Source organism: Chiloscyllium plagiosum, unplaced genomic scaffold (genome assembly GCF_037043375.1).
Source record: "Chiloscyllium plagiosum isolate Xiang-an unplaced genomic scaffold, Cpla_swu_hap1 HiC_scaffold_26, whole genome shotgun sequence".
Taxonomy (NCBI): Eukaryota; Metazoa; Chordata; class Chondrichthyes; order Orectolobiformes; family Hemiscylliidae; genus Chiloscyllium; species Chiloscyllium plagiosum.
The window spans coordinates 11,952,836-11,976,787 of record NW_028270164.1 but is presented as its reverse complement, the minus strand read 5'-3'; the positions used below and the strand labels follow the sequence as shown (position 1 = coordinate 11,976,787).

General features: G+C 42.2%; 1 protein-coding gene across 1 annotated transcript in view; it reads right to left on the bottom strand.

Annotated features, from left to right (window-relative positions):
• ren (renin) overlaps nucleotides 1-12,437 on the bottom strand; it is a 44,883-nt gene extending 32,446 nt beyond the window's left edge. Inside the window, exon 1 of the mRNA XM_043716428.2 lies at nucleotides 12,304-12,437. Coding sequence (XP_043572363.1) covers nucleotides 12,304-12,359 — 56 coding nt within the window. The 5' untranslated portion in view covers nucleotides 12,360-12,437. The remainder of the gene's footprint in view (nucleotides 1-12,303) is intronic.
• Nucleotides 12,438-23,952: the final 11,515 nt, after the last annotated feature.

Genomic DNA, 23,952 nt, shown 5'->3' with positions numbered 1-23,952 from the left:
ATGCTCAAAGAGAATTTCTAACACTAATGACATTTCGCTCCTTTGCTTTTATCCATAGTTCCAGACCCTTTAGCTATTTCTCCCTCACCCTCGGCAATTCCCAATCTAAATTCCTCTTGTTCTTCCAGACGCCCTCCTGGGAGATACTCTGGGATGTTTTACCATGAGAGTAGAGATTAAGTGGACTAAGCTTACATTTTCTAGAAGTTGGAAAATTGAAAGCAGATGCCATTGAATCACGTAAAACCTTCATGGGGTCTGGCAGGATAGTGCCGAGAATAGATCTCCTCAGATTGGGAAATACTCAACTAGGTGTCACAGTCTCTGAATAAGGGATTTGTAGGACCATAGACATGAAAGCAGGAGAAGGCTATTCGGCCCATGGAGTCTGCTCCCCCATTGAATGAGATCATGGCTGATCTGATCATTCTTAATTCATCATTCCTGCCTTTTCCCCATATCCCTTGAATCTCTTACTTATTAAAATTCTGTCTATCTTAGCCTCCCTTATACTCAATAAGCCAGTCATGACAACCCTCTTCATCAGTTTGACTCCCCTCTGAAAGAAGAAATTCCTCTTCCTCTCTGTCCTGATTGGGCCCCCAAGACTGAGATGAGCACACGTTTCTTCACTTAAAGGGTTGTCGTCTTTGGAATTCTCCATCCCAGAGATGCTCAGAGAGTCAGACAGCACAGAAACAGACCCTTCGGTCCAACCAGTCCAGGATGAACACAATCCCAAACTAGACTAGTCCCACCTGCCTGCTCCTGGCCCATATCCCTCCAAACCTTTTCTATTCATGTACTTAGCCAAATGTTGTAATTGGGCCCACATCCACCACTTCCTCAAGAAGTTCATTCCACATGCAAACCACCATCTAGGTAAAACATTTGTCCCTCGAGTCTTTTTTAAATCTCTCTACTCTCACCCTAAAAATGTGCCTGCTAAGTTGTTAACTGTGCTCAAGATATAGATTTTTAGGTTCTAATGGATTTAAGGAATAGAGAGATAGCATGGGAAGATGGAAGTAGAACAGCCATGATTTCTTGATTGATGGAACTGGGTTGAAGGGCTGGATGGCAACTCTAGTTCCTATTTCTATGAAAGTTGAAAGAAAGTACTATTCAGCACTTTTCACAACTTCAGGTGGTTTACAGTCACTGATGTATTGACGGTAATTATCATTGGAATGGTAAAACTGCTGCTGTACTGTATCCACCAGGGATTACCATGGTCCCAAGATGGTAGGCAGAGTACCATTGCAGGTACAGGTAGATGGGACATCAGGGAGTTGAAGCCAGTGGCAGAGGATGGTTCTCAGTGGAGCACCTTCTTCCTGATGCCAGATGTGACAACTTGTGCCTTTAGGAGAGACCTACTTAGAGTGTTATAAAGATTCAGCACAGCCTCTCTTATTTTTGTCATCAATGGGTGGTAATTCTGTATTCTCCCGGCATGAGATTCATGTCCGGGGCAGTTGAGCAGGCAGAAGGATTTTGGACAATGACGTTTTGGCCAATATCCTAAATAGATCCTTGTAGAGAAGGACCTTCCTGCCCTTCTATTGACTGGGCACATCATGCCCACTGAAGGTCTTCATCTCACAACCACTGGTTCTCACCCAGCCGTGGGGGGAGGTTTGCCATATTGAATGTATTCGGAATGTACAAATCAGTGGTGTGAACATGTTGGGAAGATTCAAACCAGTATATGAACATATTGTGAAAGTACAAATCAGTATGTGAACATGTTGGGAATATACAAATCAGTGTGTGAACATATTGGGAATATACAAATCAGTATGTGAACATATTGGGAAGGTGCAATTCAGTGAGTGAACATATTGGGAAGGTGGAAATCAGTGTGTGAACATATTGGGAAGGTGCAAATCAGTGAGTCAACATATTGTGAAAGTGCAAATCACTGTGTGAACATGTCAACTTTACCGAGCAATGTACAAGTAGTGATATTAGCATCAGTTACACAGGTCAAATACAACAGGCAGAGATGAAATTTTTAAATGTTATTTCAATATTTCTTGATTTGGTGAGGGCTCTTGTGGTGCAATAGTAGTATCCCAACCTCTGAACCAGAAGGTTTAAGTCAGACCTGCTCCAGGGGTGTGTCAGAACACATCTGAGCACTTTATTTATAAAAACAAATCCATCTCTTCAGTTGGCAGGATTGAATATTTATGCAAAGTTAATTGCATTAATACAAAGACCAATTTAAATGCAAATATAACAACTGGCTGTTAATGAACATCCAGGGGTTACATTTTTGATTCCATGGTGCAGATGATATTAGTATAGAAAGCAATTTAAATGCTAATACACTTTGGTAGTTAATGATCATCCAGGGATTAAAGGGTCCTGAATAATTGACGGGTTAGCCCTCAAAAGGTGTGAGCAGACTGATTATTAAAAAGAGATTCTGACTACATAATCCTACTGCACAAAGAAGGCCAGTTGGCCGTCTCCTTCCTGTGCTAGCTCTTTAACAGAATGTCTAGTTAGTCTCACCATGTTTCTCTGTTATAGAATTAATTCTTTTTTTTGGTATGAAGGCCCTTTTGTTGATTTTGTTTTTGTTTGAAAAACACTCCCTGACTCTGGGATTCCAGGGTCAGCAGTTTTTTTATGCTTCTTCAGCAAACATGGCTGAAATGAAAGCAAAATACTGTCTGTACTGGAAACCTGACTTTAAAAAAACAGAGTATAGGAAATATTCAGCAGGTCTAAACTTTGGTGAAAGAGGTAGACTTTTGGAGCATCTTGAAGGAGGAGAGAGAGAGAGGCAGAGGGAATTCCAAAGCTTAGGACCTAAACAATCAGAAGCAAAGCTGTGGTCTAATAATGCTCCTGTGAAGTGTTCTTGGGCATTTTGTTAAGTTAAAGACGTTGTGTAGATTCATGCCACATGATTGCCAGGTAGTGATCAGCATCAATAAGTTACAATCTAATCATCACTCCTTGGCATTACCATCACTGAATTCCCCTACTATCAACATCCTGGATGTTACCATTGACCACTGGACTCACCATGTACATACAGTGACTACAAGTGCAGATCAGAGGTCAGGAATACTGCAGCGAGTAACTCACCTCCTGCCTCCATCTACAAGGCAAAAATCAGGAGTGTGTTGGACTACTCCCCACTTGCCTGGATGAGTGCAACTCCAACAACATTAAAGACGCTTGACACCATCCAGGGCAAAGCAGCCCGCTTGAGTGGCATAACATCCACAAACATTCATTCACTGCATCACTGATGCTTAGTAGCAGCACTGTGTACCATCTACAAGATACAGTGCAGGAATTCACCAAATATCCTGAGACTGTACCTTCCAAACCCATGACTCCTTCTGTCTAGAAGGACAAGGGCAGCAGATATGTAGAACACCATCACCTCCCCTCCAAGCCATTCATGATCCTGACTTGGAAATATATTCTGACTTGGACAGTTCCTTCACTGTCGTTGAATCTAAATCCTGAAATTCCTTCACTAACAGCTTTGTGGGTCTACCCACAGCACATGGACAACTAGGGATGGGCAATAAATACTGCCCCAGCCAACAACATCCATGTCCCAGGTGTGAATAAAATATGTTGCTGATGATAACTTCCTCCATAGTTTCCTTCATTACTAATTAGAATATGACACAGTATGCTTATGGTCACTTCACTTGCATCCCTCCATAGTCGATTATCAAATCATTTCTTTCTTTACAACTGTCCTACTGGGTTTTTCCTGCCTGACATTACCACATTTGTGAACAGCAACCGTCAAATTCTCTATGCTAGGAATCAACATAGTCTGGAGAAAAGTTTTGGCTGAACAAATGTTTGAAGGAACACATCAGCAGCAAATTAATATGCAGAAGGAAATATAGTTAAACAACAAACTTTAACGAAAAGAAGCATTCTATTGACTAAACTATACAATGTTTATGAAACACAGTCTTTCAACAAATCTTGGTCTGGAGGCACAGCAGAATTTGATTTAACTGCAATCAGAGAATGTATTCAAAGTCAATTAATCATTTTGAGCCTCAGCGTCAGACTCATTAATTAAGGCTGCTGTAACATCATGGTTACACTGGGGTTGTGCACTTATACAATCCAAGTTGCCATGCCAATGGGCTTTCTTACATCTACGTTGTGGCCTGGAGCTATGGACAGTGGTGATAGAGGAGCAATTCCAAATTACTTTCTATTGCAGGGCTGAACAGAGAGTCATACAGTCATAGAAATATAGATGCCTACAGCACAGAAAAAAACTGCTTTGGCCAATTGAGTCTGTGACAGTCAAAAACAACCACTTATTCCAAACCCATTTTCCAGCACTTGGCCCATGGCCTTGTATGCCTTGGCATCACAAGTGCACTTCAAAATATTTAAGTGTTGTGAAGGTTTCTGCTTCTACCATCCTTACAGTCAGTGAGTTTCAGATTCCCACCACCCTCTGAGTGAAAATGTTTTTCCTCACATCTCCTTTAAACCTTCTGCCCCATACCTTAAATCTGTGTCTCCTGGTCATTGATCCCTCCATCGACGGGATCTTCCTGTCTATCCTATCTCTGCCCCTCATAATTTTCTATGTCTCACTCATGTCCCCTCTCAATCTCCTCTGCACCATGGAAAGCAATCCCAGTCTATCCAATCTTCTTCAGAACTGAAAGTCTCCAATCCAGGCAATGTCCTCTGGCGAATCACCTTTGAACCCTCTCCAGTACTATCCTATCACTCTGGATTCCAGAACTGCATACAACATTCATGTTGGTGTGACCTAACCATCATTTAATATAATCACAGCATAGCCTCCCTGCTCTTAAACTTTATGCCTTCATAAAGGCAATTATACTACATGCTTTCTTTACTGCTTTATCCACCTGTCCTGACAGCTTAAGGGACCATTGAACATGTACACTAAGGTCCCTCTGACCCTCAGTGCTTCCCAGGGTCCTACTGTTCATCATGTATTCACTTGCCTTATTTGTCCTGCCCAAGTACATCACCGCACATTTACCTGGATTGAATTCCATTTACCACTGATCACTCCATCTGAACAACTGTACCCTTCTGTAACATAAGACTATCCTCACTATTTACCACCCTGCAACTTTTTGAAACATCTGCCAATTTACTGATCCACCCTCCTATATTCAGGTCTAAATCATTAATATAAACCACAAACAGCAAGGGCCCCAACACTGACCTCTGTGGAACACTACTGGACTCAGACCTTCAACCGGAATAAATCCCTCAACCATCACCCTCTGCTTCTTGCCACTCATTTAATTGTGGACCCAATTTCCAAATTTCATTGGATCCCATGAACTCTGGTCTTAGGGTTCCCATAAGATAGAATCTCTCCCAGTCTGACTACCTGCCATTGATGTGTGCTGGACACTCAGTCTGTCTGAGATAGGTCAACCTTCTTCAGCTGGGATCAAGTCCTGGAGTGGGACCCAAACCTGGAGCTTTAGGTTCAGAGGCAGGGACGATACTCACTCTGTCACAGGACCTCTGTGTGATTCTGCTATGTCCCTAGTAATACTAAGTAGACACTAGTTTACTTTCCACCACTCTAGCTGAGGAGGTTAAATTAAGTTAGTAAACAAAATCTTGAATAAAAAGTTAGTATTGGCAATAGTGGACATTAAACTCTTGGATTTTCAAACAAAAACCATTTGATTCATTCTTGCCTTTTAGTGAAGCAATTCTGCCAGCTCTACCTAGCATGACCTGCATGTGACTCCAGACGTGCAGAATTCATGTGCTTGACTCAAAGTCACCCTCTGAATTGGCTGAACACACTGTTTAATTGTGTACAATAAGGTGGCTCGCCAACACCTTACCAAGTTATTAAGAGTGGGATATGAATACTGGCCTTACCAGTGACAAATACATCCAATGAATGAATAGAAAAGGTAAGTAACAATAAATTGATTGTACTCAAGTGATGAAGATATACTCTGATGGATATAAGTTTGCTTGCTGAGCTGGAAGGTTCGTTTTTCAATGTTTCGTCATCATACCAGACAATATCATCAGTGAGCCTTCAGTGAAGTGCTGGTGTTATGTCCCACTTTCTATTTCTATGTTTAAGTTTCCTTGGGTCGGTGATGTCATTTCCTGTGTTGGCGATACCATTTCCTGTTCTTTTTCTCAGGGGGTGGTAGATGAGGTCTAACTCAATGTGTTTGTTGATAGAGTTCCGGTTGGAATGCCATGCTTCTAGGAATCCTTGTGCGCATCTCTGTTTGGCTTGTCCTAGGATGGATGTGTTGTTCCAGTCCAAGTGGTGTCCTTCTGCATTTGTATGTAAGGATACTGGTGATAGGGGATACTGAGGGCTCTCGAGATTATATGTTTGGATCTTATTGAGTCATCTCAACCACTCCTCAATTATCCTGTCTCAATTGTTTCTATTAACTAAACAGCACACACCCTTCTCAAAGACTATTACAGCTTGGTACAAATTGGCGTTCACAAGACCATCAGGCTCCATTATGGATTGAATAGCTACCATGGTCAGCTTTGGATCATTGGTAGCTGTCTTCCACTCACTTATATTCCGAGTCTCACTTCGTTGTTGAACACATGGCTCAGAAGGAGCACAGCACTACTGAGTGCATGAGATGTTCACTGAGAGCTCACCTGCTCGCTCAGGTGGGTGGGAAAGATCCTGTTGTAAGGGGAGTTATCATTGGTGCACAGGACAATAGTTAGCCCTTAATCAGCAACATAAGCAGAAACTAATTATCTGGTCATTTACCTTCTTGCAGCTTGCGGGATCTTTATGCACTTAGATTTAGTGCTGTATTCCCTACATTACAACTGTGACATAGCAGTTCATATGCCCTTTATCCTCTATAATGTGCTGTAGGATGTTATGTGATTGGAAAAGGTGTAGCATAACTGCAAAGTCTGGTCTGTTGCAGAGAAAAGCACGTTCTCTTTCAGCCACTTTGGGGGAGCATGCTTGAGAAGCTGAATAGTCTATTCTTGTCCAATTAGGCAGCACGGTGGCTCAGTGGTTAGCACTGCTGCCTCACAGCTCCAGGGACCTGGGTCCAGTTCCACCCTCAGGTGACTGTGTGGAGTTTGCACATTCTCCCTGTGTCTGCGTGGGTTTCCTCTGGGTGCTCCGGTTTCCTCCCACAGTCCAAAGATGTGCAGGCCAGGTGAATTGGCCATGCTAAATTGGCCCCTTCTGCCCAGGGACGTGCAGGTTAAGTGGATTAGCCATGGAAAATGCAAGGTTACAGGGATAGGGTGGGGGAGTGCATCTAGATGGGAAGCTCTTTGGAGGGTTGGTGGGCTGAATGGTCTGCTTCCACACTGTGGATTCAATTATATTTGTTGCGATGTTCTTTCCTTAGAAGGTTTAGACAGAGGGACCCTGGGAACATGACAACACCAACAGATGAGGGTGTCTCCATCATAGAGAGAGGTTTGGGAGAAAGTGAGGACAGCAGATGCTTGAGAGTTAGAGTCGAAAAGTGTGGAGCTGGAAAAGAACAGCCGGTCAGGCAGCATCCGAGGAGCAGGACAACTCTTCTTCAGGAATGTGGGGGAGGCCCTAGAGGGCTGAGAGATAAATGGGAGGGATGTGGGGCTGGAGGGAAGGTAGCTTGGAAGGCAATAGGTAGATGAAGGTGGGGGGGATGTGATGGTGATAGGTTAGAATGGAGGGTGGAGCAGATAGGTGGGAAGGAAGATAGACAGGTAGGAACATTCAAGAGGGGAGTGCAAAGTTGGAGGGTTGGATCTGGGATAAGGTTGGGGGAGGGGAGATGAGGATACATAGAGGGTTTATATTAAAGTTGTCAATGGTAACAGAGGACAAACAGCTTGGCTTTCTGTTGAGTTTCCTTCTGGTAAAAGCTTTCTCCATTATGTCATCAGGGAAATATGAATCAAGTGATAGGGTCAATAGCATCGTCAGCCAGATGGTAAAATTAACTATTAGACAAGAACTAAAACAGGACTTGTAGATCCCTGTGTTTATACAACAATGTTCTGAAAATAGCCAACAACAGGGAAAGCTTCTCCAAACTCTCCCACGCACCCAAACCAGCCGGTGAGTGGGTGCTGGAGAAATGCCTGTGTTTCTGGCTGGGAAGGGGGAACCTAGGAGGGGGAGGGTTTCTGATGGAGATTTGCAAACAACACCACTAACACAATTACTGAGGCAATGATACTTACACAAGTATTTTTAAATTCATTCACCATTAAAGACCAGTTTCAAACATTAAACTCAATGCACTCATACTGACCACGCTGCTTCAAGACTTGAACTCCAGTCTAAAGCTGAATTGTTGGGGGCACAATTTGACCTTAGCTCCTGCAGGCTAGTTCGGACTCCTGCTGCTTGATAGATGCACAGCTCATAATGTCTGTGCAGTTCAACAGCATCAGGTTCAGACTTGATACACTCCCCTGACCAAAGAGTTAACTTTCACACACTAAAGAACAACCTTTTGGTAAAAAGCATTCTTCATTAAAAGAAATCTTTAATGAAGAACGAAGGTTTCTCCAAACGTAATCCCTTCAACTCTGTTTCAAAAAACGTACAGCAAAACCATATCCTGGGAAATGACTATAGGTTAAAAAAGAGTCATAGAGTCATACAGCACGGAAACAGACCCTTCGGTCCAACCAGTCCATGCCAAACATAATCCCAAACTAAGCAAGTCCCACCTGTCTCCTCCTGGCCCATTTCCCCAAAACCTTTTCCATTCATGTTCTTATCCAAATGTCTTTTAAATGTTGTAATTGTCTCCACATCCACCACTTCCTCCGGAAGTTCAATTCACACGTAAACCACTCTCTGTGTAAAAAACAATGCCCTTCATGTAATTTTTAAATCTCTCCCCACTCTCCTTAAAAATCTGCCGCCGAGTCTTGAAGTATTCTTGTCTAGGGAAAAACCAACTACTACTAACTCTGTTTATACTCCTCATTATTTTATAAACTTCTATCATTGCCTCTCAACCTCCTACGCTCCAGTGAAAGAAGCCTCAGCCTATCCAGCCTTTCTTGATAACTCAAACCTTTCAAACCTGGCAACATCCTGGTAAATCTCTTCAAAACCTTTTCCAGCTTAATAATATCCTTCCGAAAACAGGATGACCAGAACTTGACACAGCATTTAATAGGTTCAGAGACTGGAATAAGTATTGTCTGATTAACAAGTTCATGACTCAATGGCATAGTGATGACACATGAAAGGAAGACATGAAGGTTCAGTGTTGAGGTACGGGCAGTGTACCTGGCGCTGTGCCCCAGCAGAGTAATTGTCTTCTTCAGAGGATTAAACTGGTTCGGAAACTTGGGGGATAGGGAATGATTCCATATGAAGCAACTAGCATCAGCCACACTTGCCTCACTTTGAGATATCCTGGCCCATCTTTTTAAGTTTCCAGTTTGAACATTTTAGCTTTCTTTTAGATAGTCTAGTGACAAGCAACAACATAAAGCTTATGCAAAGTGAGTTTTTTCAAAATATGCTATTGAAAAGTCATGGCCATTATTTACCCGGGATGTAGTGTTTCAGCTGCGAAGGGAGACTAGATAGGCTGAGAGTGTTTTCCTCAGAGCGGGGGAAGGTGGGGGTGGGGTTGTTGTTGGTGTGTACAAAATGATGAGGGACACAGACAGGGTCGATAGGAAGGAGCTTTTCCCTGTAGTTGGTCAGGGGGGGAAGGGAGGGAGAGTAGCCAATAACTAGGGGATGCTGTTTTAAAGTAATCGTCTGAAGGCTTAGAGGGGATTTAAGGAAGAATATGTTTATGTAGGGGCCGGTGGGTATTTGGAAATCCCTGCTTGAAAGTATCATAGACTGCAAGAACTACTATGATATTTAAGAACTACAGAGGAACCTTAATTATCGGAGTATAAATTATCCAAATTTCAGATTATCCGAAGAAGATCTCAAGGTCCCGGTAGAAATATTACATCAAAGAGGTGTTTCACCACTGTTCGCGTCTTTTGTTTACAATGATTAAAAAGGAACTCAGCTTACTGAAATGTTGCTGAGAACAGTCCTGAACATCGATGGGAGCCCAGGCACCAACTCCAAATGACTGACCGCCCACCCTCTCTCTCTCTCTCTCTCTCCCCACACTTCCCCTGGAGTTCTACAAAGCAGTGTACCCTGAACCCCCCTTCCTCAGATAATCTCTCCAACATTGTCCTGTACAGGGCAGAGGTGGAACATGTCAAAATGTTGCAGTAAAATGTGTGTGTGTGTGGCTGTGTGTGTGTATGTGTGGTGCTGTGTGCGTGTGTGTATGTATGGGGCTCTGTGTGTGTGTATGTATGTGTGGGGCTGTGTGTGTGTGTGTATGTGTGGGGCTCTATGTGTATGTGTAGGGCTGTGTGTGTATGTATGTGTGGGGCTGTGTGTGTGTATGTGTGTACGTGTTGGGCTATGTGTGTGTATGTATATGTGTGTGTATGTATGTGTGGGGCTGTATGTGTATGTGTGGGGCTGTGTGTGTGTATGTATGTGTGGGGCTGTGTGTGTGTATGTGTGGGGCTCTATGTGTATGTGTGGGGCTGTGTGTGTGTATGTCTGTGTGGGGCTGTGTGTGTGTGCATGTGTGTACGTGTGGGGCTGTGTGTGCGTGTGTATGTGTGGGGCTCTGTGTGTGTATGTGTGTGTGTGGCTGTGTGTGTATGTGTGGGGCTGTGTGTGTGCGTATGTGTGGGGCTGTGTGTGTATGTGTGGGGCTGTGTGTGTGTGCGTGTGTGTATGTGTGGGGCTCTGTGTGTGTATGTGTGGGGCTATGTATATGTGTGTGTGTGTGCACAGACAGTAGGTGTAGATAGATGGGGCCTCATGGGGGTGGGGCGGATGTGGGCAGGGACGGACAGGGTTGGAGGGTCGGATGGAGGGGCGGGGTGGATGGTGTTGGGGGCAGACAGGGGGGCGGGGCAGACAGGGTTTGGGGTGGGGCTGGATGGGAGCAGGGACGGACGGGGCACTCAGGCGGGGGCCCGTGCGCAGTTGCTGCTGCCTTGTCTCCTGAACGGGGAGCGGCCTTAGCCAGTGCTCACTGTGTCAGTCCCATTGAACTGATTAGGGTGGGGAGAGGCTTCAGCAATGCTGCAGGTCTCTTATACACAAGTGTGTGTCTGCTCAGAAACAAACCCTGAGACAGAGAGAGGGAGCAATGCAGGCAGAGAGAGGAAAAAGTAAACTTCAGAAAACTCCGAGCCCAAAAGGAGAGGCATTGAATCAATTAATTGAATAATCAATTATCTGAACAAAGTAGTGCCCGCCCATCTCATTTGGATAATCGTGGTTCCTCTGTGTTTAGAAAAACTCTTGAAATGCTACAACATACAAGGCTGCAGGCCGAGTGCTGGAAAATGGGATGAGACTAGATGGGAGCTTGATGACCAATATGGGCCTAAGCGCTTTCAAATTTTAAGTGTACAAGGGTATTTATTCTCTGTACCCCTCTCTGATATCCTTTCATTCTCTATTGATGTGGTCATTCTCCATTTAGCCTTCAGTCAAGGTTCTGTCACAAAATAGCACTGATCATCCCCTTATTTCTCTTTTGTAACATCCCATACAACCTCCCCTGTTGCGTGTTTAATCATAGACCCGCCAAACACCAATTCCACACCAGTGTTTCTCTCTACCAGACAGCTGGTCTAATCTTAGACTCGTGCTCACTCAACATAGCCTACACATCCTCCCTTTTGCTTGCAATTATTGATTTGACCCATTCACTGGGAACACAGATGGAGTATGAAAATTTGCATTAATGAAATTTCCTGAACTCTGCTCCTGCACCGAGATTCAAAATACACTAGGGAGTGGATGTAAGGATTATATTGTGCAAGGATTATACTAGCAGCAAAAGAAAAATTGTGTGGTTTTGATTTCCCACGCTAACCTTTACTTACTGAATTCTGAAGAAATTCACAAATGTTATGGGCAATGGAGATTCTTATATCACATGGGCCAGCCTTCCCAGCACCAACAATAAAATAGTGTCGAATGTCAGCTTCACCTCAATTAATCCTCAGCACGGCCATTAAAATAAAATAAATTTGACAAATCATTGGCAGAATTTGTAATCACGTGGAAGTTTTTAATAACATTTTTAAAGATTTTAATGAATCATCCATAAAACAGTGACAATGTTAAAGAGCTACAATAATGGCATCAGCAATCAATTTAAATTTGTGTTTATTATTTGCTCAGCTGGCTGATTTTTACTGCTGAATACAGTGAATTAAAACTCCCATTAGTAAGGATACAGCAAAACTTCTTACCTTTTTAAAGCACCCACTAAGGCACAGAGACTCCAAAGAACCAACAGCCACTTCATACTGGTGCTCAAAGCTTCAGTCTTCCTGCTTCGCTGACCTGCCAATCTTACAACTGGGTAAAGTTTCTATCTCTTGCGAGTTTTATAGTCAGTTGGCATCGCCTACAGCTTCACCATCCACCTTCTCATTGGCTAATGCTCATCTCCTCTGTCCACTGCTCTGCCCTTGTCAAACTGTTTGGACATGAGAGAATGGAATTAAGCTCTATGTACACAGTAACCCGACTCGCTTACTTTGTGGAGATTTTATTCCAAAATACTGCACAGGGATTCCGTGGGAGACCATTGTGAAAGGAAAAATCCAGGCAGAGTGGTCACGTTGATTCAATTTGCTTTCAACCTTTCTGGAGGCTGAGAGTTATCCAAACCTGTCCTTGTTCACCCCTTCAAAAGCCCTCAATACTTTAAAATCTAGCCACTCCACAACATGGGAGTTGATAGAATTGGTTGAAGGTATTGCAGATTTTCTCACTGATATCTTTCAAAGCTCACTAGAATCAAATAACACATCAATAAATTGTAAAGAATTAATGCCGTAAGGCATTCTTCCCAAAGAAAGGATCTTCAATTTAATACCATGAACGTTATGTCTTTCTGGGGAAAGTGATTGAGACATCAGTGGGACTTAGCATAATAATTCATAGAAAGGATAGGGTCAGGTTAGACAGTGGCATCTATCATTTAGGGAAACCATCTTCTTTATTTTCATGACCTTTTTGTCTGGTTATGCACTTATGCAGCATCTGGGGATATTTGTCTACATTAGAAGCATTAAATGAAAGCTTTGTGGTGTTTGTGGGTCTGGTGAGACAGTCAATATCTTCAGAAAAAGCTATTTGACATCATTCTAAGTAATAGGATGGTTCAGAAAGCTTGAGCTCATGGGGTAACTGGTAAAGTCAGGTCTGCAATAATGAGGCCTCCCTCATATCTCCACTCAGCCATTCTTACCACTCTCCAGGGTTCCATCATCGATCCTTCATGATAGCCCAAATGAAATACTGTGGGGTTATATGTCCACATCTCCAAGAGTTTTGGTTTAAGATAATTTTGTAAGGGAGAAGGAACATCAAGAATTGTCTTCAGGCTGAGTCTTCTTTCTACCTATGTTTATTTACTGTTAATACTAAATACTACTATACATGGTAATTTGAGATATATCAGCCTCTAAATGCACTGTTATATCATTAAAAGACTTTAATCCAAATTTTATCTTTTCCATTTTCTATTGACCTAACTAATTCCATCCACTCTGTGCTATTTAAGCTCAATGAACAGCAGCTCTGAGACATCATCACAAGGGTGCTCCAGGTTCCTAAAGCCTTTACACCATACTGGCAGTGTTAAGATAAGCACCTGCTTGCCAGAAAATTGTGCCAAGTCTCCCAGAAATAATCAATGTGAGGTTCCCCCATTTATTTAGCCAGTGGATGGATTCCCTGCTGTGAAACTTAAAAACTGAAGAAGTGGAAACCAGGATTTTGGTTTCCACATCAGCTGAGGGAAATCATAGGAGTGTTTGATGATCTTTTCCTGCACTTTGTGTTATTAGGTGATTATAACCTTGCCTCAAAGTGATACATCCCCCCACCATTGAAGACACTCACAGAATCTGATGTTATTTGAACAGCATTATTAATAATTAGTACTACATTGAAACATGTACAGACCAGAAGATGACCATTTGGTCCTATGTATTGAAGCCAACTCTTTGAAAGACCATTCCAATTTAGTGGCATTTCCCTGCTTTCTCTCTGCTAACATTTCTCTTTGAAGTATTCTTCCAATTTCCATTTGAAAGTTACTAATGAATCTGCTTCCACTGCCCTTTTAGACTGGAAATGTAAAATAATTCACTCTCCCCCACCCCAAGTTTTTTCAACTGCAATCTTCAATTTGTATCCTTTAATTGTTCAGTTCCTGACCAATATAAACAAATTCTCTCCATTTCCTTTATCAAAAATGTTGTGGTTTTATTAAAGTGGGGGAGTTTGGTGATAAAATAAAATCCCTACAGTGTGGAAACAGGCCCTTCAACTCTACAAGTCCACACTGATCCTCCAAAGAGTATCCCGCCCAAACTCATTCCTCTACATTTACCCCTAACCTACACATCCCTGAACGCTATGGACAATTTAGCATGGCCAACTCACCTAACCTGCACATCTTTGGACTATGGGACAAAACCAGAGCATCTAGAGGAAACACGCGCAGACACTCGGAGAATGTGTAAACTCCACACAGACAGAGGCTTGAATCAAACCGGAGTCCCTGGAGCTGTGAGGCCGCAGTGCTAACCACTGAGCTACTGTGCCTCCCTGATGGAGGGAGTTAAAAATCTAGGTCACTGGTCTTATAGAATGATGACAGACATATGTTTTTCAATGGCCAAATTGTTGAACAAATCCAGTAAGCACGTGCGTCACTAAACATCACACAATATCGCTGTTCTTTGTTTGGATTTTCTCTTAGATTTTACAAGGTAAATGAGTACATCAAATTAGGACAATGTTGTTTTTTATTTTCTTCAGTATGTTTGAAATTCAAACATTCAATTTTAGCTCTGCTTTGTACATGTTGTTCCAGGAGTAATGACTTGCTATGGTTCTAAAAGGTCACTGATTAGAATTGTTGAAGAACAAATTATACTTCTGTCAGGGGAATGGAATTGAAGTCAATTTAAAAATATAATACAATTGATAGTAATATCAGCTTTTTTAAAAAATAAGTAGAAGGTATGTACAAAGCTTTCAATAATAAACTTTAAAAGGGAAATACTTAGATGACCATGGGGAAAGAACAGAGAAGTCATGAGGGGCATGGGCAGGGGTAGGGGAGTCAAAACAAGAGGTCATGGTTTTAAGGTGAGATGGGAAAGATTGAAAAGGGACCTAAGAGGCAACTTTTTCACACAAAGGGTGGTGTGTGTGTGGAATGAACTGCCAGAGCAAGTGTTGGAGGCTGGTACAATTTCATTTAAAAGGTTTCTGGATGGGTATTTAAATAGGAAGGGTTTAGAGGGATATGAGCCAAATCCTAGCAATTGGGACTAGATTAATTTAGGGTTATTGGGTTGGCATGGACAAATTGGACTGAAAGGTCTATTTCCATGCTATACATCTCTATGCCTCGATAACTGTATGACCCGGTGATTCAATGTGAGATGATGTGAGGAGCTCCTTCGGCTAGTTCCAGGCATCTACTCCTACTGCTTTAGACATTTCTGTCACTCTTTCATGGGATGTGAACATCAACAGTAAGTCAGTATCTGTTACCCATCCCTATGACTGTCCTTGAGAGCAGTTTGGAATCACACTTTTATCACTGCTTCATGGAATATGTGCATTGTTGTCCATTCCTAATTTCCCTTGACAGCAGTTAGGAGACACAAGTAGACCCAGCCAGACCAGAAAAAGTAGAGCAAATTTCCTTCCATTAAGTAAAATGAATTGTTTTTTACAACAAATAATGATAGTTTAATAAATACAAACAGAAATTGCTAGAGAAATTCAGCAGGTCTGGGAACTGGACATAGAAACTAAGTTAATGTTCTGAGTCCAATATGACTTCTCTTCAGCTTATCTTAGCCCTGGTGTTCCAAAGAAATGTTATGTCGGACTTGAAGTGTTAACCATATTTCTCTATCTACAGATGCTGCCAGGCCTGCTGAGCTTTTTCAACACTTTCTGTTTTTAGTTCAGATCTCCCGCGTCATGATTCCTGATGAAGGGCTTTTGCCTGAAACGTCGATTCTCCTGCTCCTCGGATGCTGCTTGACCTGCTGTACTTTTCCAGCACCACTTTAATCTTGACTCTAATCTCCAGCATCTGCAGTACCCACTTCTGGCTGGTTTCATGGTCACAACAAGTAAGACTAGTTTTCAGCTGTAGGATTTCCATACATCAATTGAACCTAGTCATGATTTAAACTTTCCCAGAGATAACTAGTCCAGGTGACTGGTAAGTAAAGGTCAAGTCATCACGGTCCCAGAGGTCTATAGGAGAGCATGGTGGCTCACTGGTTAGCTCTGATGCCTCACAGTGCTGGACCTAGGTTCAATTCCAGCCTCAGGAGACCATTTGTGTAGAGTTTGCATGCTCTCCTTGAGTCTACTTGAGTTCCCTCTGGGTGATCTGGTTTCTTCCTACAAGACACACAGGTTAGGCGGATTAATGATGAAGGGCTTATGCTCAAAACATCGACTCTCCTGCTCCTCAGCTGCTGCCTGACCAGCTGTGTTTTTCCTAGCACCATACTCTCGACTCTGATCTCTATCATCTGCAGTCCTCGCTTTCTCCAGGTTAGGTGGATTAGCCATGGTTAAAAACCCCATGTGGGCTTCTGGGGGAAGGGAAGTGGGCCTGTGTGGGATGCTCTTCAGAGGATTGGTCTCTTTCTGCACTGTCAGGATTCTGTTATAGGGCTTGTCTCATTAGAGAGAGATGGTTGGTGGTGAGTTTGGCCTGAAGTTGTACATACCTCAGGTAAAAGGAACTGTTGAGAGGGGGAGTCGTGCATGGTAATCTCAGTTTATGTAGGAATTGAACCTATGTTGTTGACATCACATGACTGTAACCCCAAGAGAAACAGCACAGCTACATAATGCAATTCCTCCAAGAGCCTGTAGATGGAGTGAAAACTCGCATCAGATCAGATCAGACCAGGCTTGGCTGGAAATTGCTTTCCTGATTTTTCTCACCATTGACATAAATGAATGGCAGAGAAATGTGTAAGTTTCAAACCATAAACCCACAGCTGCCTGCCAGTTGATGTAATGATTAAACATCGTTGGTGCCATTGTGGTAGGCCATTGGTCAGTGCTACTTTTTCCCATTTGCTGCTTTACCCACAGAAGGAGATATAAAAAGGTACAGTCACTTGTCCTGAAGGAGTCGAAAAGTGTGACACTGGAAAAACACACCAGGTTAGGCAGCATCCGAGGAACAGCAGAGTCTACGTTTTGGATACAAGCCCTTCATCAGGAATGTGGAGGGGAAGGGGGCTGAGAGCTAAATGGAGGGGTAAGGGTGGTGTTGGGGGGAAGGGAGCTGGGAAGATGTAGGTGGATGCAGGTGGGGGGTAATAGTGATAGGCCAATGAGGAGGGTGGAGTGGATAGGTGGGAAGGAAGATGGACAGGTCAAGAGGGTTCTAAAGGACCACAGTCTGCTGTCTGTTTAAAGAGAGAGAGAGATGATCAGGATAAATTACATACAAATAAAGAACAGAAATTGCTGGCGAAGCTCAACAGGTCTGGCCGTATCTGTGGAGAGAAATCAGGGTTAACATTTTGGGTCCAAACTTTCTCAAAACTGCACAGCCCCAGAGTACTATAATGCAGCACAGTGATTAGCCCTGCTACCTCACAGCGCCAGGGACCTGGGTTTGATTCCAGCCTCAGGAGACTGGCTCTGTGGAGTTTGCACATTCTCCCTGCGTCTGTGTGAGTTTCCTTCAGATGCTCTTCACTCGGCTTGAACCATAAACTCTGATTTTTCTTCACAAATCCTGCTTAGCTTTTCCAGCAATTTCTGTTTTTATTTCTGATTTCTAGCATCTGCAGTTCTTTTAGATTTTACATAAATGAAGAAGGTACCTGATTCTGAGAGTGGCACAATATCATTTGGCCTTACATTCTCAACCTCCAGCAAGCCCTGCTCTGCCCTTCTCTATTCCATCTCTCAAGCTGGTGGTGCAGTGATGACTCCTCTTCTCTGAGTCTCCTGATCTTCCTCGAAATTCCGAGGTAGTTTGGATCCTGGTTGATCAGGGCAGAACCAAACCCACACATTCCTTAGTCAGTAACAGCGGAAAACAAAATCAGACAATGGTTTTATGGTCATCATTAGACTCATATTTGCTTAAAGTTGATTTCAAATTCCACCATCTGCAATGATGGGATTTGAACCTGAGTTCCCAGGACATTAGCTGTACCTCTGGATTGCTAATAAAAAAATTAGCACGTACACCACAAGAACATCAGCTCCCCTTTGGGAAGAGAAAGTCAACTTTGCTTGTTTGTTGAGTAGTTCTGTGGAAATGCAAATATTCTTTTATTTAAAAACGAAGATACAATTCAAATACGTTCTACTGTAACCGTTTCTACAAAGCGCACAAGCTGGGAGTTTAATTCTAAGGACTAATACGTTATTTCAAACTTTAGTATGTACCTACCTCCTCAATCATTATCAAACCATCTGCTCAATTGATTTGGTACGCTTGATGCAGAACAGAATTTGAATTCCTTAAGTCAAAGCACACATGAATCAAACTTTAAAAAAAAAGACTTTCTTTTATACAGCAAGTAACCCATCCCCTGGCTCTTGGTTTTGTGAAAAGGCAATCTTTTTTGTCTTGTTCTGTGGAGAAAGGGGGAACTGTAGATAGTCACAGAGTTATAGAGATGTATAGCACAGAAACAGACCCTTCAGTCCAACTCGTCCATGTTGACCAGATATCCAAACCCAATCTACCAGAACCTGGCCCATACCCCTCCAAACCCTTCCTATTCATTTACCCATCTGGATGCCTTTTAAATGTTGCAATTGTACTAGCCTCCACCACTTCCTCTTGCAGCTCATTCCATACACTCTCCATCACCACCCTCTGTCTTCTACCTTTGAGCCAGTTCTGTATCCAAATGGCGAGTTCTCCTTGTATTCCATGAGATGTAACTTTGTTCATCAGTCTCCCATGGGGAACCTTGTCGAACGCCTTACTGAAGTCCATATAGATCACATCTACTGCTCTACCCTCATCAATCCGCTTTGTTACTTCTTCAAAAAACTCAATCATGTTTGTGAGACATGATTTCCCAATCATAAAGCCTTGTTGACTACTCCTATTCAGTCCTTGCCTTTCCAAGTACATGTACATCCTGTCCCTCAGGATTCCCTCCAACAACTTGCCCACCACCGACATCAGGCTCACTGGTCTATAGTTCCTGGCTTGTCCTTATCACCTTTGTTAAATAGTGGCACCACGTTAGCCAACCTCCAGTTTTCTGGCAACTCACCTGTGACTATCAATGATACAAATATCTTCATAAGAGGCCCCGCAATCACATCCCTAGCTTCCCACAGAGTTCTAGGATACACTTGATCAGGTCCTGGGGATTTATCCACTTTTATGCATTTCAAGACATCCAGCACTTCCTCCTCTATAATATGGACATTTTTCAAGATATACGTGGATGTTTAGAAGGCATTTGACAATGTTCCACATAAAAGTTTATTGTGTAAAATTTGAGCTCACTGTGTTATGTATAACATTTTTTGAGTGAATAGACGTTAGCTGGCCAGCAGAAAACAGAGATAAATTATGACTAAATTTGTACATTAATGAGTATTTTCTTCTGATTGGCAGGATGTGACAAATGGAATCCTGCAGTTGTCTCACCTTTTAAAAGTTTTTATCAATGCTTTGGATGAAGGTTTTTGTGATGCAGTGGTAGTGTCCTCACCTCTGAGCCAGTAGGCATAAGTTCAAGTCCCACCTGGTCCAGAGGTGTGCAATAGCATCCCTGAGTATGTTGATTAGAAAATACCTCAATGACTTGGTGAGAGGAGCAGGAGTTCCCTGAGTGACTCCCTGGTGAGCTAAATTTGCAGATGATTCAAAGGTAGGGAGGAGAAAATGCTCTGAAGAGGACATATGAAGTTTGTAGATGGATAGGAATAGTTGGATTAGCAAACAAAAATGTGGTAGATGGAGTATTATGTGGAAAACTGTGAAGCTGTTTGCTTTGTTCTGAGGAAGGGTCACTCGACTCAAAACATTAACTCTGACTTCTCTCCACAGATGCTGCCAGATCTGCTGAGTCTTTCCAGCAATTTCTGTTTTTGTTTCCTGATTTACAGCATCTGCAGTTCTTTCAGTTTTTAAGTTATTCGCTTAGGATGGATTTTTAAAAAACAGAGAATTACATAAATGGAGAATGACTACAGAATTCGAAGTTTCAGAGAGAACCAGATGTTCTAGAACACATGTTAAAAAAAGTTAAATGTTGCAAAAAGTTACTAAAAGCAATTCCTTAAAGAATCAAATAATGTTACAGTGCAGAAGAGGCCATTCAGCTGATTGTGTCTAGATTGGCTCTTTAGATGAACATCATTGCCTAGAAACATTACTGCCTGGCATACGTTATTTCTATCCAAATAATTATACAATGCCTCCTGATTGTCTCAACTGAACTTGGTTCCACTACATTTCCAAGCAGTACATTCCATATTCTAACCATGTGTTGTGCGAATATTTAGTCTCATTATTACATTTGCTGCCATCAATTATTAATGAAGGTTAATGGAATGCTTCAGTTCTACAAGGCATTGGTGAGACCATTTCTCAGTTAAATACATTACACAATTTTGCTCTCTTTATTTAAGAGAGGATGTAAATATATTGGAGGCTGTCAGAGGTGTTTGGGAAATTGTCTTATAAGGATAGGTCGTTAACTGGCTGTTGAAAACTCGAGATTAGAAGTGTGAGGGGTCAGTTGATTGAATTGTATAAGGTTCTGAATGGTCACGACATGATGGATGTGGAAAGGCTATTTCCCCATTAGAACTAGGGGTCACCATTTAAAACTAGGTGTCACCCTTTCAAGACAGAAATGAAGAGAACTGGTTTCTCTGAGAAGGTTGTGTGACTTTGGAACTCTGTCAAGTTGATGTGAGGAAACCTTTATCAACACAGTGATCTGAAATGCACCGCCTGAAAGGGGCACAGAAGCAGATTCAATAGGAATGTACTTTATTTATTCATGGGAGCTGGGAGTCAGTATTGATTGACCACCTCTAATTACCCTTGGGGCAGTGGTAGTGAGTTGTCATCTGGAACTGCTGCAGGCCATAAGGTGGGTGCAAACAAATTGCTATCAGCAAGGGACTTCCAAGATTTTGATCCAGTGACACTGAAAGGACAGTTACATTTGTAGGAGTCAGAATGGTGAGCAGCTTGGAGGGGAACTTGCAGGTAGAGGTGTTCCCATTCATCTACCATCCATGTCCTTCTGGGTAGTGCTGGGTTTGGAAGGTACTGTCGGCGAATCTTTGACACTTGCTGCAGAACATCTTGTAGATGTTAACTGTACTGTGACTGTGTTTCAGTGGCGGAGGGAGTGAATTTTGGAAGTAGTGAATGGAATTCCAATAAAAAAAAAGAGGGAACTGGAGACAACATAATAGGGAAAATGAATTTAAGACTTTAGAGCAGGAGGTTCAGTTAACATACATTTTTTTTTTCCAAACAGGTGACAAAGGCATAAATGGTTTCCATTTTCATTACTCATTAATGGGATGTAGGTATTACTAGTTGGGTTAGCAACCATTGTCCAACCCTAATTGCTCTTGAAAAGTTGGTGGTGAGTTGACTTCCTGAATCATTACAGTCCATGTGGTGCAGGGTTACCTATACTGTTTACGATAAATTTCCAGGTGGATTCAATGATATTAGTAGGGTTCAATTGATCAATTTCTTCAGTGTCATGAATGTTGGAATATTATCACCTTGAGCTTTCTCCTTAGGTGCAGCATCTTCGATATTCCTTCATGAATTATGAGTGTGGCTCTTCTCTGCCAATTCTAAATAGGAAAAAATTCCAATTTTTGTTTCTAATACTCTGGCAGATTCGTACAAGAAAGCAATAAGGTCTGTGTAAGTGGGAGGAAAAGGAGATTAATTAGATTAAACAATTCACTAATAACTGAGTTATTTATAACTATTGCACACAGATATTAGAACATAAATTAAGTAACAAGATAATTAAGTAATCAATCCCATTCCCTTCGGAGCCCAAGGGATACCTTTGCTCAACATGAACTAATCATTGAGTTCCCTGGAAGAGGAAAAACAGCCATCCAAGGACTTGTAGAATTGCAAAGTGTAATGACAATTTACTTTCATTCCAAGTCTAATTGAGTATCATGACGAAGTATTAAATTAGACAAAAAACCCATGGTTATAGTTCCAACCAGTTACATTCCAATGGTGACTCCTAAATTGTTACAGATTTGCATGAACAATTATACACAGATGACAAATACCTCCCCGATCTCCAATTATCTCTCCAATCTACAATCACATTGCTGAATGGATAATTAGCAGTTCTCCACATAGTCTACTCTCCTCTGTTGAGAGTACCAAGTATTTGCTAGGACGAAGTTATGAGCATACCATGAACAGTTAGCTACTTGGTTATAGGCACCACAGCCTAGTTCAAAGCTTTTGTAGTCCACACACATGTGCGTAGAAAGTGGGCTCACTTGCTGTTTATCCCTCCTAATTCCCTTGTTTAAAGGGGCTAAGACCACTGGAGCCCTAAATGGACTTGCTGGAGAAGATTAACCAGTACAACAATATTAAGAATTGAACTTGGACACTTGCTGATCTGTATCAATCAGGAACTCAATCTAGGTCTTTTAAAGGGTTGACAATTGCCTTGATATTTACAGGGAAGAAGAGGATTGGGAGTGTAATATTGAGGTGGGAGAGGATTTACCTCTGGTCCTGCTGAGCTGAATTCCAGGGCTTGATTACCTTAGTTAATCTCCCTTTCCTGGTCCTGCGTCACCATATTGTAGCTGGCTGTGGACTGTCTCTGAGGAGAGATCATAAAGATTCAAGATGGTGGAGTGAAGAAACCAAGGATCCGGGGTTAGACAACTGTGTTTGAGTAAGTGTTGGGCCGTGAAAGTAGAGAAACTGTATCCAGCAGTTAAGAGTAAAGACATTTACCTGCTGAATCTACTAATTTAGCTGTACTCGACCTGATGCTTCAGCTACATTCAAAATGTAGAGTAAATACTGAAATACATAACCGCGTTATAATATTTAAATGGTCAACCATTCTTTCTAATCCACATCCTACCTGTTTTTTGTGATTAATATTTTGTAGCATTGTTCTAACTGTGTTTAGTTGATAAAAGTTAACCGAATGCAAATATCTTTTGAGTTAATTAGGCACTTGGGACGCATTACAAGTAACTTGTGTCCGATGCTGTCCTGAATATGGAGAGTTTTGTTTTGTGATATGTTGAGTGTTGGTAGTTCCAAAACTCTCCCCTTCAGTCCTATGCCAACACAAGCGTAACTTCAGGACACAGTTGTGTAAGATCCTGTTATGTTTCCAAATATTTCTCAAGAATCCTAAATATGGAAGATTGAAATTCCTCCCAGTGATGTATAAGAGTCTGGCTTTCAGCCTTGTTCACACCACAGAGTGCTCCTATTACGCAAAGATCTGTCTTTCTGCGACATTGCCGTTCTATCAAAGGTACATTCCCTGTATCTCTATCACACTCGTTTCCCACACCTCTCCCATTCATGGCTATTTGCTGATATAGTAATGCAAAACAACAAGGATATGTGCTGGGCCCTCTACTTTTTGTCATTTACATAAATGATTTGGATGCGAGCATAAGAGGTACAGTTAGTAAGTTTGCAGATGACACCAAAATTGGAGGTGTAGTGGACAGCGAAGAAGGTTACAACAGGATCTTGACCAGATGGGCCAATGGGCTGAGAAGTGGCAGATGAAGTTTAATTCAGATAAATGCGGGGTGGTGCATTTTGGGAAAGCAAATCTTAGCAGGAC